General features: G+C 37.9%; 1 protein-coding gene across 1 annotated transcript; it reads right to left on the bottom strand.

Annotated features, from left to right (window-relative positions):
* Positions 1 to 11391: 11391 nt before the first annotated feature.
* Positions 11392 to 13008, bottom strand: LOC116721291 (leucine-rich repeat-containing protein 30). Its single transcript, XM_032564921.1, has one exon. It carries the CDS (start codon positions 12748 to 12750, stop codon positions 11851 to 11853), a length of 900 nt encoding a protein of 299 aa, XP_032420812.1. The 5' UTR covers positions 12751 to 13008; the 3' UTR covers positions 11392 to 11850.
* Between the last annotated feature and the right edge of the window lie 2214 nt (positions 13009 to 15222).

Genomic DNA, 15222 nt, shown 5'->3' with positions numbered 1-15222 from the left:
CCGGTAGAGGGAGCGTCTGAGTCCCGACTGGGAGGGAGAGGGACGCGCTGAGGTGTCCACTCCTCCTGCTTCACTGGGGCTCCCAATTGATGCTGATCAGGAAAACATCTGCAACAATTTAAGTTTATGCAAGCATATCATTATCTTTTCTTCAGTATTTTAGGTGCATGAACTTTACATGACCCCAATCCATTCTGGTTAAAAATAAATATGCCATTCCATCATCTTGGCATTTACTTCTAGAATATTGTCAGCAGTATTGCATTGCGAGCAAAGAGGTGGTGAGTTTAAGTGATATTTAGTTACTTTCAAACTTATAGGTATAAATTTTAAGATGAAAAATGTCAAGATTTGTGGGGTTATCTTTTTAATGCCTGGACGAGGTCAGAGCAGGTGTATAGGAGAGCCTATTGACTATAAGTGGTTACGTTTATATTTTCAACAATTGCACAATAATAAATTCTTTTTAATAAAGGCTCTCACAAAAGTACGCTTTTTACAAACTACACACACACATTTATAACTGACTTCAGTTCTTTTGCTAACTGAATTTATGTGTAGCCAACACTTGGGTTAACTATTATATTTCTACACTTAATTCTCACCTTAGCATTAGTCTTATTGTGAAGCTCCGCTGCATTAGAAGTGGGTTCTGGTCCTCATAAGGCAGGAGTGATCATCTCCACCCTTTGAGCGCCATCGTTCTGCAACTTTTAGGTGCATCCTAGCTTCAAAGCACCTAACAGTTCTTCTTCTTTTGTATTATTATTTTTTTTTACTTTATAAAAAAACAAAAACATAAGATGCATTCACCGCCCCCTACCGGACGGATGACAATGATAGTCAAACACACCTAAATTAAAAACTTGCTCATGCTAAATGGAACGCCGTTCCTTCAGGTGTGACGTCAAACCCAGCTCCATTTCCGACTTCTAAGGTAAACGGAACGCAGCAATACTTCAGGCATACATTTGGACTGAATAAGGAAAACCAAAGCACTACATGAAAACTTTAAAGCTGTATGTTTGGAAAGATTTCCATCTGAAAGTTACTTACTCATGTCTAAAATGTCTACAAAGAAAATGGTTTAGTGCAAAGGTTTTTAATCCTGCTCCACAGGACCCTGCTGGCCTGCCTTTTTATGCGCTTCACGGCCTCCACACACCTGAATTACATATCTGGGTGATTAGCAGCCTTTTGCTGCACTGGACGGCAGGTAAGTAGTGAAATCATTTGAATCATCTAAAATGTGAAAGACAGCAGGTCCAGAGGAGCTGATAAGCTGTTTCCTTTTCACCTTTGCCTTTGAATTAAGGCAAAAAAATACCTAAAACAAAAGTGACAAGAGAAAACAAACACTGAAACAAAATTGTCAGAATCTCCATGGTCAGAACCAACTTCTAGCTAGAAAACACCCACAAACGTACCTGTAAGAGGAAGTAAAAAAAAAAAAACCTAGTGTCCCAACTGTATACTTTATGACGACAGAACTTTTGCTTTTAGTGACAAGCTGCAGCATATATCAGCTGTGGCAGTGGAGACAGACAGAACTGAAGCAAATGAGACAGAGCTCTCTTTCATTGAGTCCCTAGAGGTCAGTGGTTGTAATAGCAGGCTCTTGCCACCTCTAAACAGTCTAGAAAGAAAAATTAAAAAACAATTTGTATTGGAGCAAAGATTCATCCTCAGACCCATTTAGGACTGAAATTGTACACCTCTTCTCAAGGCTATGAGGCCCAGAGGAGGAGGGTTGGTTATTTGTACTTGAGCAGATACTGGATCATGCAACAATTCAGTTACCACAGACACAGCACAAATGCAAAAGAAAACACCCCAAACTTGTTGTTGCAATCAAAATCTTTACTGGGGTCTGGAAGCTATGATGTAATAAATCCACATGATTTTCAATGACTGAAAAATTGTTGTGAAGAGAGGAGACGTGACTTTATATCAAAATAATATATATATGACAGTTATTTCATCTCTGAATAGTTGATGGTAAAAACTACAAAATTGTTAATTTTTATTAGGTTTTTTTTTTTATCTCTGCTCCTGGAATTTATCTTAATGTAACCCTATTTTAAGATGTTATGACAACAAGACGATTTTCTGTAATGTACACACAACATTAGTCCAATAGAACATTTATTTTTGCATTTCTCATTGAGACTTTTTTTGCTGTTTGTTGCATAATAGCTAAACTATGTCAGAAATCATAATTTAAAACACAGTTCATAAATAATACCCACTGATTATTGTGGTTATTATATTCTAATACTTTTTTTTTCATATGCTATTTTTGGCTAGCAATAAAATTCAATTTTCTTTCCTAACTAGACATGTTCCTGTCCCAGTTTTATACAAGTAGCTTTATAATGTTTGGCAGATGGATTTTTAATCCCAGTTCACCTTGTGTGTCCTTTTTGATCAAATTCATGCATTGATCCCATTAAAGGGAAATGCCGGCTGACATTCAAAAGAACTTCATTAATTGGCCTGGAAAAAATAAAAAAAAACAAGGTTGCCTCATTATAGCAGAGATTTCAAAGCTTTTATGGACATTATGTAACTCCAAATTAGTCTTATTTAAAATAGCAGGCGCAAATAACATTAGGTTATTTGTCTGTGCAGCGGGAAGGAGATGCAACTAGTGACAAAGTCAAACAATGTCACATTCCCTTATTGTTTTTGCATGCATAAACATACCCGGCAATTTCTCGTCGACCAGCAGTTTTTATGGCTAATTAAAATTCAAGAAGATTGACATAGGTCATCATTTAGTCCCCAAATGACCTCCTCTTGTCAAGGATATATGGCTCCAGTCGCTGTTTTCCACCATGAGGACACAAACAATGGCTGAGGCATTTCAAAGAAACGCCTCACTGTGGTGTGTAGGTATTGTCTTGGCAGCAGCGGTTCTGTTTCAAGGAATGCATGAAATCCAGACCGAGCAGAGCTGTCATGGGAGTTGGTGAGAGTATGAACTTCAGGGATTGGTTGGAATGAGCGGATAGCGTCGGTGTTTGTGTGTGTCGTCAGCTTATGGAGGGAGAGAATCATCGGTGTGTTTGTGAGCCCGAGATTGAAGGCTGTGTTTCAGCGGTTGACCATGAACACAATTTGAAGTCATGTTGAACAAATATATTCTGCTTCACTCCAGTGGCTGTCTGATACAACACCACAGAAGTGACAGACCATCCGATGTCAACACCAGGTCTCAAATCTGTTATTTATTACTAACAAAAAAAAACAGTGGGTCTTGGAGCTGTTTCTGCTCACTACCACCGCTGTCTTCTTGTCAATGCTTAGATCATTTGGACAAGTTTGTTTTATACAAAAATATACATTTTAGCTTACTTTACCTTTATGTAATAGTGACTATACCTCTTAAGCTATTTTGTCAGTCCCAAAGTTGATGTATTTTATTGTGATTCTAAGTCATGCACTAACAAAGTAGTGCTTAATTGCAAAATAGAAATACATGGTTTAAAAAAAATCTGAAAAGTGAGTCATATACATCCATTTCTCCTCTACTCTGATACCCCCTAAATACGACCCAGTGCAACTAATAACTATCCCTTTACTAATCAGGGCTAGGTCAGCTTGATGAGCAAATATAGTCCAAGTGTAGTGCATCAGTTCTGTAAAGGCCTCAGAAGTTTGTTAGAGAACATTAGTAAACAGCAGGCATCATCATGTCAAGCGCTGAACTTCTCATTGAGTTTTGTTCAGTGCTTGAACATCTGAAAGTGGATAGAGTACAGCACACATGCAGACCTACCAGTTCATTGCCTTCCCTACTAACTGACAGGCCAGTCAAGGTGAGCAATTAGTCAGAGAAACAGTTGAGAGCCACAGGGTAACTCTGGAGGAGCTGCATCGCTCTACAACTCAGAAGGAAGAATCTGTTGGCAGGATAACTATTTGTCATGAGCTCCAAAAATCTGGCCTTTATTAAAGAGTGACTTTAACATTTTAAGTGTTGATTAAACAAAGCCATAAGAAGTCTTGTCTGCAGTTTGAAAAAAAAACAAAACATGTGGAGCAAGGTACTCAGGTTAAAATGAGACCAACATTTGCTTCGTAGCCAACATGTGACTCACAATAAATAGCAGAAAACAACCACTTTACACTACTATGACACACCATCATCAGTTCTGAAGATGCTTTTTTCATGACAGACAAAGAAGTAGGTTGTAGTTTATGAGAAGAAGGATCTAAAGCTCAAAAGACCTTTTCAGGACTGCAAAGTAATTTGCTTGCTAACAAGACTAAAACTACAAATGTACAGCTCTGAATAGATTAGGTCTAGGTATATTCACAGTCCAAGCTTAAAATCTAGGAGAAGACATGACAGGTGATGATCCTGTCACTCCAACTTGACTGAGCTTAAGCTCTTTACAAATAACTCTTTGCAAAGATTTTATTATCTAGATATGGAATGTTGGAAGAGAAATATCACCAAAATACCTGCAGCTCTACATATGAGCCAAAGATGGTTCTGCAGAGAACTGACTCAGTAGGTCCATGGGTATAAAATATCCACTCTAAGAAAATGAAGTTTGTAGTGGTAAGGTCACATAATGTGAAAAATTACTTTCTGATTCACCATATGTATCTCCCTTTCATCTTTTTCTATGATCTATGGTGCTATGGAAAATCTTAAGTCTCATTTCATTCCTTTATATACAGTACTTTAATGGGACCAGCCTTTCTTCCCAGGTGTTGTCGTTGTAACAGTCTTGAGAAATATTTCTATAGGCTTTTCAATGGTCTTATCATATTGAAAAGAAAAAGTACTAATGGCTTAAACACGTGTATGTAATATGAAAAACAGAACTGGAATCCTGAAAAGCTTCTTTCAAAAATAAAAAACTTAGCATAACATGTTTGCCAAATTACATTTGTCATAACGGCAGTCTGCAAACACAAATGTCTGAACTTTGTTTCATGCTGCAACAGTAACCACCAACAGTGGAGGAGCCTGTTAGTCTGCAGCAAATTACTTTTTACTCCTTCATGTTTCTTCCTGTGGCGACTGTTTCCATTAGTTTGTTACGAAAATGATTAACTAAATAACAAATTGTAATTGATATAACTGGGAGTCTGACTCTTTGTCAATAAGAAACCCTCTCACCCGGTGTAAGGAGCGTCAGTGTGACTGAATAAGTCAGAAATTTATCTGCATTCCAAAGAAAAAACTTATTAAGTCTCTCCTCGTGTGGCTGCCTAACAGCAGGGGTTTTGCCGTTTAATTCCATTGTGATTATCCCCTGCCTTGATTGTCAAAGGCTCAAAATGAGATTGATTAGCTGTCCCTCATTTTAAGAAATCACTGGCTGCCACCAGGGCTAAACTGTTTTCTAAGCTTTGGATTAAGAATGCAAAATAGCTTTGAATGAACTGCACAGGAATCAGTCGGCGCTCGCTACTCTCTTAGAAATTAAACAGTGTCCTACTATAAATGGAATTGGTGAAGCGCGTAACTATTAAATAGGATCAGTAAATCCGATAAAGCCCATTGTTGATCCCAGCTGACCACCAAGTTCACAAGCTTTAATGCCCACAGGCAGACGGGTAAACTGTAAAGGAGCGCATTACTTTCCTGACATGGTGTGTTGTGTACTTTATTAGAAAATGCACAAGAGAGTCTTTCCATAAGTGGATCCAGGAAGTGGATTTAAAAGGGAGTTAATTTCGAAAGTGAAAATTGTTATGACTAGTAGTAGCTAGGATTTGGAAAGGGAAGAGGAGTAAAGCTGCATAGTGCAGTAAATTAGCTAATGTGTTTGTAAAAATACGTAACATTTCTGTATTTTCTCTCATTTACAGCGATAATTTCTCAGAAAAGTATTATTCTGTTTCCATATTCCATCACAAATTATTCACTTATAAATAAATCTAAACCTAAAATTAAGACTTTTCACAATTTTTATATTTGTTTTAATGTATTTTATTGAGATGCTATGCAATGATGGCCAAGAGGAAGGGAACTGATAAAAGCCTTTTAAAACCTGTTCAAATAGAAATCTGAATAGTTTGGCATGCAGTTCCATCCATCCCTCTTTACTTTGATACCTTTTAATGAAGTTCAGTAAACCGAGTGTAAACCTTAGTTATAGTCCAGCTTTGCTGTGAAGGCCTCAGAGGTTTGTGTGAACAGATTTCTGAACAAAGAGCATCATGAAAACCAAGAACACACCAGAGACAGATCAGGAGGAAAACTTTGTTAGGTTATAAAACAATATCTAAAGCTTTGGTCATCTCACAGAGTTCACAGAGTTCTGTTCAATTCACAATCTGAAAGTGACAGTGTATGCCATAACTGCAAACCTACGAGACAAACCCACAGCAAAACACGGTAGTGGCAGCATCATGATGTGGGGGCATTTTCTCCTCCGCAGGAAAGTTAAGGGGAATATGTAAGGAAGTAAAAGCAGCACAACTACGGAAAAAAATTGAGATGGCAAAAGACCTGTCAGTGGGTTGGAGGTTTACCTTCCAGGAACAACCTTAAACATACAAACAAATCTGCAATAGAATGTTTTTTGAAATTATATTAATGTGTATATCCAACTGAGAATCTGTGGCATTTCTTGAAAATTTCTGTTCACAGACCCTCTCCATGTAATATTCAAAGAAGATAGATATTCAAAACCAGTGTTCATCCCCCCAAAAAGTGAAGCTGTAAATGTAGAAAATTGAGTCAAATTGCTTAAATATAAATGCATGCCACACTTTTCAGATTTTATTATTATATCAGTCGTAAAATAATATTATTTATGTTCATTTGTACCAAATATAGAAAATGTATTATGTATCTTCAACTTCACAAGTATGCACAACTGTGTATTCATTTATTACAACAAATCATAATACAATGCCTTGTAGTTTGTATTCACAACGTAATTTAATACAAACATTTTCAAGTGTTAGAAACTTTGCAACATACAATATTACATCTTTGTTTGATTTTAAATATTTTCCTGCACAAATGCATTATCTCTGCTTTTATTTATTTTATTTTTTCTACATTCCCATAGTTTTTTCCTGCCATTATTTATTGTTTATTTTCAAAAATATAAGTGCTACATTTTATCATTTCTAACTGGGTGACTTATTTATGGCTAACAATGAGCCTTAACACAAAATATGCATATAAATATCTGGAGATTAAGTTTTTATAGCCATAGTCATGTTTATATATATACATATTATTTCTTGGAATATATGTTTATCAGACTTTTCTTTCCAGGTTCCCTTAAGAGCCACACAGAACCTGAAATCAGGTCATTTGGCTCATGCCGATGCAACACTTCTATATGTGCTTTCTTTGACAGCATATCCCATGATCACTATCTGGGACAAAGACTTATTCAAGAGGGCGTCATCTATCATGAATGCATAGACTGGGTGTGTGCGTGAATGTGAGCGGCACTGTGATGCAGTAACAATAATTTACCAAGAGAGGTCGCTTTTCTGCCGTTCCTCGGTCTCACTTGAAATAAAATTAGACATGTAGTTTTAGGACTGGTTGTAGAAACATAAGCTTGTAAATCTCGATCACAGATAAAATGGCTGAGCTGCAACAGATACTGCTGATTACTACTAAAAATAGGACACTTTTTCTTACTCATTAAATCAAAACAGCTGCTTTACCTAATGAACCTGAATTCACACTCTTGCATTCCCATAATCATTAATGAAATGAAATTAAAAACATTTTTAATAGCACATTTTTAACTGGTCGACATTTTTAGATTCAAATATTTCCAAACGAGAAGTATTTGTGCTATTTTTAATGCTGAAAACACACTACAACCAGATTACTACAATATACAATCCATGTTCTGACAATGTATAGAAAAGTACAGCAGTAGGTTGCTGATTATCAGGATTTTGTTGATTTCAGCTAGATTCAATAGTCTTTAACCACTTCATTGAAGTGATTTTACTGTATTTCATTTTAGAATAATAAGGCAGAATTTTGTATTTAAGGTCATTTAGGTTAACACGTGTCAACAAATATGGCAACCTGCGACCGATGTTGGTTTATCTAACATTTTTAAATACATGGATGTTTCATATGAACTTTACCAACACTGAGAAATTCAAGTTTCTAAACAAAGAACATACTTTCTGTAATTTTTTTTGGAAAATTTAATTTAAAAATTCATTTATTTCCACTAAAAATTACTAATTTAATATCAGGCATAGACGTATCATAACAGAGGCACATGAACATAACACTGTTACACAAGATTTTTAAGTTGAATTGTCAAGTTTGAACCTCAGACATTAAGTTTGATGTGAGAAAGTAGTCCTCTCTAAACTTTCAATCTAATGCTAAGTCAGAGAGGAGCCACTTCCAAAGTGGATTTCTGTCATCGTGGGGCTTAACCACTATAATTTGACACTGAACTGAAATTCTTCAAAAGATTATTTTATAATCTAAAACCTTTCCTTCTTTTTGCAAACACATAGTTAAATCAGAAAAAGGGATTTTGGGGGGAAAATGCACATATTTTCATACCACCACTGAGCAAGTATAACTAATTTTGTCTTTAGACTGAGATAACTTAAAGAAAAAAAACAACTAAAAACTACTTCTTCAACTCGTAATAAGCTTTATATTATGTCAAAGTATGTTTAATTTTCTTTTTATTATGCTACTAATACTTTTTAGGAACAGACTGTTTTCACAAGAGTAAAATTCTTCATATTTTCAGTGATTAGATGTACAATGCAGCATAAAACAAATCACACTTTTTGGAATATGAACGCTGCACCTGCTGTTTTTGGTTGGGCTTTTTCAGAATGGGCAATTTGATTTGACCAGTAGCAAAGTTTGAATATGTAAAAATGTATTTTAGTTGCATAGAAATTGAGTTGTTTTAGAAGAAAAAAAGTTGCTTTTCCTAAACCTTAGAAACATTGCAGTGGACATTCAGTTTTAGAAAATTTTGCAGGAGATTTTTTAACAAACACATAACCTGCTTATAACATAAATAATGCAGCTTAATGCTTAACAGAAATGACCATAAAGTTTATATTCAGAGCTGAATGTATTTTTCAAACATTTAACTCAACTCCTGTGTTGATGTTTCCTGTCCAAACTGGCAATATAATTCAAACAAACATCAAAAGCATATTAATTTAGCTTAATTAAACTTTTATGAACCTTAATTTACCTTTACTGTGTTTGGAAAACATTTTATTCCCATCTTTATTGTCAGCTGCTTGGTGTTGCAACACGGATCACCCGCTGATGCTTTGATCTGATGAATGGAACGATATTTAATCGTCTCCATGTTGTGTGTGTGTGTGTTTCCTTTTAATCTGTTGAGGAATCTTCAACACCCCCAGTCCTGCTCTGCTGTTCTTTCCACTGACTTTACACACCTGATCCATGTGACCTGAATACAATGAGGAGAGTTGCTCTGTAGTTAAACTTACCCCTGTCAGACTCACACTGCAACACCAGGATCAGCCGATGAGCAATCAGCACCCAAATGTAGACTTGTGAATTTTTAACACCAGCTGAACAACTTATCTCGACCCCATTACATAACATAACTGGATTTGCGAGTTCAAAAAACTATAATGCTATTCAAGCAAATTCAGTATATCTTTACAGTCATAGTGGTAAAGTGGACAATTTTAAACAATATTAGACTTATAACATAATAATCATGCTTTGAATACACAAACTTGCAAACACATGGTAACAGTTCCTCATTTGGGCTTAAAGTAACTGCAGAGAGCACTTATTTAACCTTGCATTGCCTCCTGAACAAGCTTAAGAGAAGAGTTATATTACAGTGGCAAACTCTTTCATAAATCCATCCCAATATTTTTGTACCACAACACCAAATCCTTCTCTCATATGCAATTTATCAGAAATATATTTATGTGTTCAATATTAGTCTTGTACTTCACAAAAACTATTTCAAATTCAGAAGGACTACTTTTTCCAGCTCTAATTTAAAAAACAAAAAACAAAACAAAAACTGTGATATACCACTTAAAATTAGGATCAACCTGGAAGCTCCAGCTCAGACACCAACAGTAGCATCATTTATCAGCCATATTTTCTTGCCATGTTTGCACTGGTCAAAGTACCAGAGTGTCCTGAACCTCATTAACTAGAAATGTAATTTATTTAAGTGCTAATGGGGATCCTCAGGCCATGCCACCCTGGGTGGAGAGCCATATCCTCCTTATTAAAAACCACCACTAGTTCTAAATAATATGAAATCCAATATGGTTAATAGCAAATATTCATTAGAAGGCATGCCAGCTCATTGAGTCTGCTCAGTTGTGAACCCTGAACACTCCAAGAAACACAGAATCCTTATGTGTGCATGTAATATTCCTCTCTATGATCAGAATGTTCAGATTAACCAGGCCCAGAATCTGGTTAGCATGAACCTTACCAGAGGAGCCGTTTTTCATTGGCTGATGCCCATTCTACGTGGTCACGTGCGTGGCCGTCTCACAAACACACTTAGCTTCCGGTTAGCTAAGTACAGCATAATAGCAGAACTGATACAACTTCTACACCTTGAAGCCTGTCTGCTACACAGTTTTACGTTAACTAAACAGATCAATATCCAATGTATACTGTATCTGACATACACTAAATATTTTATTTTAGCAGAAAAGGCTTTGGACTAAACTGTTACTCGTGTTAGCCACGTTAGCACCAAGTACAGCTAGTTAATCAACCATCGCTGTGTTCAGGGAAGCGCTGATTAATAATCGAGAAATAAATATCAAGCCTGGAAACTTGATATCGTAACGGACTGAATGTTATGTTTTTAACCTAATCTTTGCTCGTCTTGCGGGGCGCAGGCGGTTGCCACGGTAACAGGTGTGCTTAAACTACAAAGAGAGAGAGAGTAAAAAAGTAGGAGTGGTTTTGAGTTGATCACCTGTTCGGGTTATTTTACCTTTGTTTACATTTGCTGTGGCGCATTACAGCCGCTGTAGTTTCTAAACGTTGGACTAATTACCTGGTTCGTTTGTGAGTTTACATCATTCACAACAAACATCAAATAGAACAAATATATTTAATACAATTTTAACAAACAAATGGCTTCTTCCGTGGTAATTATGTGAAATTAAATTAATTATATCCCAACTTCAGAAGATTTGCCTTTACCTTTACAGAGCTCTTTGGTTCCTCCTATCAGTCTGTTTATATTGACGTCATCAAACCAAATTTCAGATCTACCATAACTGACTGACACCTGCTGGCCTCAGGTTTGCAACCAGCTTGTGACTGAGAAACCAGTAACCTCCTCCCAGATGATGACATGAACTTGTTAGTTCCTCTGTCCATTGTAGTAGCTGATATATTGTGAAAATCCGGTAGAAATGATGCACTAATCGAGTCACGTTTACATAGAAACAACGCGCAGCGAGGCTTTGCTTGTGAGACTTGCGGTCACGTGGGTCGGTTGTGGGCGGAGCTTGGTAAGGTCCATGGGTTGCAATCATTTGGAAGCCATTGCTTCCAAGTGAAAGAAGACCAGGCCTATCATGCTCTAGACCTAACGGCAATCCTTGAGGGCCAGAGTCCTGCATAAATATTTTACATGCTTGAATAAAATGACTAAACTGCTTCACTAGCCTCCACTGAGTTCTGCTAATGAGCTAACATTGGACCCAGGTGTTTTGAAGCAGAGACACATCTAAAAGTTGCAGGACACCTGCTCTTGAGGACTGGCGTTTGAGACCATTGCTGTAGAAACATCAGAGAGAGTTTGGTCAAATGGTGCATGGCCATCAGGGTGCCAAGGAATCATCAAACAGCATACAGATACACACACAAACAGTGGTGATTGTTTAAGTAGGCTTGAGGTAGTTATACAGGGCACTGAGTCCACCTTGCAGCACCTCATGGATAGGCTTGAGGAGCGGGTTGTGAATTATATGAAGTCCTTTATCCAGTGGGTGGCAGGCTAACCGCCTGAGTCTGCTCAGCTGGTACATCTCATCAGGCACACTTTGCAGCTCGTTAAAGTCCACATTCAGAAGCTCTAATGAATCCAAGAAACACAAAGTCTTTGGAAGAGTGTGTATGCTGTTTCCCTCCACGATCAGGATCTTCAGGTTAACCAGGTCCTGAATCTGATCTGCTATGGTCTCCAAGCGGTTGCAGGCCAAGTGCAGGAAGACCAGTCCTTTCATGCTGTAGATGCAGGTGGGGATGTGAACAATGCGGTTGTGACTGAGGTTGAGTTTGGTCAGATGATGCATGGCAGCCAAGCTGCTGGGGAGGCTGGAGATCTGGTTGTTGGCCAAGCTCAGCACCTCCAGGCATGTGCAGGAGCCCAGCTCCTCAGGGACTTCACTCAGGCGGTTGCGACAGGCGAACAGCACGCGAAGCTTCTTCAGCAGGCCGATCTCAGGGGGTAGGCTGGACAGGTTGTTTCCCAGTAAGTTGAGAATCACCAGATTATCCAGAGAACCCAGAGCGGGAGGCAAGGAGCACAGACAGTTCATGGACAAGTTGAGTTTCTGAAGGTCCTGGAGCTCCCACAGCTCAGCGGGGGTTTCATCCAACCCCCGCATGGCTAAACTCAGAGTACTGAAACCAAAGTGGACGCTGGTTTGTTTACGGATCCTCTCCGCTGCCCAGGACAGGCTGGGCTGCTCGTCTCTAAATGTACCCTTCCTCCTTTGGCCCACACTCACCTCATTCAACTCTGAGTTGGACAGGCTGCGAGACTGCTTCCCACCCATCACCTTCGTAGCGATAATGTTTCCCTCACTTATAACAGCATGCAATTAACTCAATCACCAACTCCTGAAGCAACGAGAGGTCTGCTAAAGACAATTGCTGCTGATTGATCTCCAGGGCTCTTGAACGCTGTCAGCAGCAGTTTCACTGTACCGCCTGGTTGGTTGTAACACTCACATTGATTCCTGGCTGAGTTTTTCCGCACCAAGCTGATGCGACAGAGCGCTGTACTACAGACCCTGTGATCTGCATGTCCCAGATCCTTTCTTACTGGATTCCATTCCCCAGCTGCCCCTGTCACTTTTCAAGCACACACATGCCCTTTAGATTCCCACCCACCGAAAGGCAGGCATGAGATGTTGTGTGAGCACAGTCATTTGAGGCCACTGCTACAGCTAATAATGTTATTACAGATCATAGAAATAACCACATTTAGAACCCTCCACCTTTACTTGCACCCTCTTTTTAAAGACATGTAAAAATGATCTTTACATAATCTTATGCTAAATGCATTTATTCAGTGAAGAAGCAATCCCCCCTGCTGCTAATACGGTTTAAAAGCCAGTTTTTTTCAACATAGCAGTGCTTTGTACGGAGAGAGGATCTTGGGTATTTCTGAAGACTGATGTGACCCAGGAATAAGGATGAGTTTGTGTGCCTGGAAAAATGTTCCCATTAATTTGGCCAAATATTTTCAATCATTATCCTGTTGAAGGACTAAAAGATACAGACACCACCAGATTTGTACGTATTTACTGATACCATGAGTTATTAGTATCATATACTTGAACAAGGTTCACAAGAGCTTTGTATGGGGAACTGACTCACAGCATCACAGATCTTTATTTAGCACCAAGTACAGATACTTATCCATTATTTGTTTTAATTCCAGAACCACCCAGAGAGGTGCTGAAAAGCTCTGCCTCATGCTTAATCAAAGATCCTGGCTTAGTTAAAGTTCCAGTCGTGTTTTTTTAACTCCAAATGTTTACATTTGTGTGAGAGACAAAAGTAAAAAAAAAAACATTATCCTATAACTTGCACAATAGTACAATATAGTAGCTGGGTTTTTTTGTGTTCACATATTTTTGCATTTTTTGTAAATTTTTCTTATATATATCTAGATTTCTTTTCCTAAGACCCCTGGTAAGTCATTGCAACAAGGTTCTGCAGCAGTGAGCTATGGAGTTTGTTTATTGCCTACCTCCCTCACCATTCTTCTTTGCGGTGTCAAGATAAACTCAGTCCTGGCTGGTTTGTCACAGTTCCAGTTGTATAAAACTTGCCACAGTTATTAGCCCTGTTGCCCTGCAGCAGGAAGGTCGTAGGTTTAAATCCCAGCCAGAGACATTCTGAATGGGGTTTGCATGTTTTTTGTGCATTAGTGGATCCTCTCAGTTCTCTGACTTCCTCCCACAGAACCAAAAGTATGCCTTTCATATTCATTTGCTCTAGGGTAGCCTTAGGTCTGAGGTTGTGTGTGTGCTTATGTTTATATGATAGTCTGCCTCTGTGTTGCCCTGTGATAGACTGGCAGTGGCAATCTATTGACGGTCTACAATGTTTTTAATCCAATGATGGCTTCAGACAGGCATCAGCCCATGGCATCAATATAGAAAATGGATGGGTTGATTTGAAGCAGACATGGGCAACTTTAGCCAAACAGATCTCAAGTGATATATTATCTTTCCTTTTCTAATTTAAAGAGTGAATAAAGGAAATGTGCCTCTGTTCCACATCATTCAAACTCATAGAAATGGGAAGTTAAGGATTTGTTTCTTCACATTTTGATCAAACTAAAGTAGTAAGCAAGTATAAGCTTTAAATAAGAGACAAATTTATTTAAAGGAAAACAGTATTTATATTACTTTGTTGGTATAAATTGAGTTACAGCTGCTTTAAGAATTTTGTTATGCACAACATTTTACACATCCATCATAACATCATTGTCTAGTTCTTCTCACCATTATTCACACGTCAAACCAGCAACAGCTCTAAGCACCGTCATAATAATACATCAGTATGAGCTGCTTCAGTCTCAAGTGCAAAAGGACACAGAGTATTCCAGTATGTTCCTGTAACTCTGCTGCTACTTAATTCTGCTATTTAATCTCACTTATATTGCCCCCAAAGGGAAGTATCTCTCTTTACATGAAATAGTACACTGAAGCACATTTACATTTTTGAATTTGCCTTTCCCTCCAGCAACCACGGCGGTAAAAACTTCTTAATGCGCCGTCCCTGAAGACATTTTCCTTAAGTACTTCCCAGCAGTTGTTGCTCAGGGGTATTTGTTCGTGTTCTTTTCAAAATTTCAAACACAGTTTAAATAATTATATGTTTTCAGTATTTGCTTGGGCTGAAGATATACATATTTATTATTTCTTTAACTGACAATTCACATAGATGCATTCCATATTATTGGGACGATGAAAGTGAAACATTCTGACTTCTTAAAGCTTGCTCTGTTAAGA

The sequence above is a fragment of the Xiphophorus hellerii genome, chromosome 6 (assembly GCF_003331165.1).
Source record: "Xiphophorus hellerii strain 12219 chromosome 6, Xiphophorus_hellerii-4.1, whole genome shotgun sequence".
Lineage (NCBI taxonomy): Eukaryota > Metazoa > Chordata > Actinopteri > Cyprinodontiformes > Poeciliidae > Xiphophorus > Xiphophorus hellerii.
This window is presented reverse-complemented; position numbering and strand designations above follow the sequence as displayed.

Excerpts from the sequence above, each read along its gene's own strand:
- LOC116721291 (XM_032564921.1), bottom strand. The coding sequence starts at position 12,750 with ATGGGTGGGAAGCAGTCTCGCAGCCTGTCCAACTCAGAGTTGAATGAG.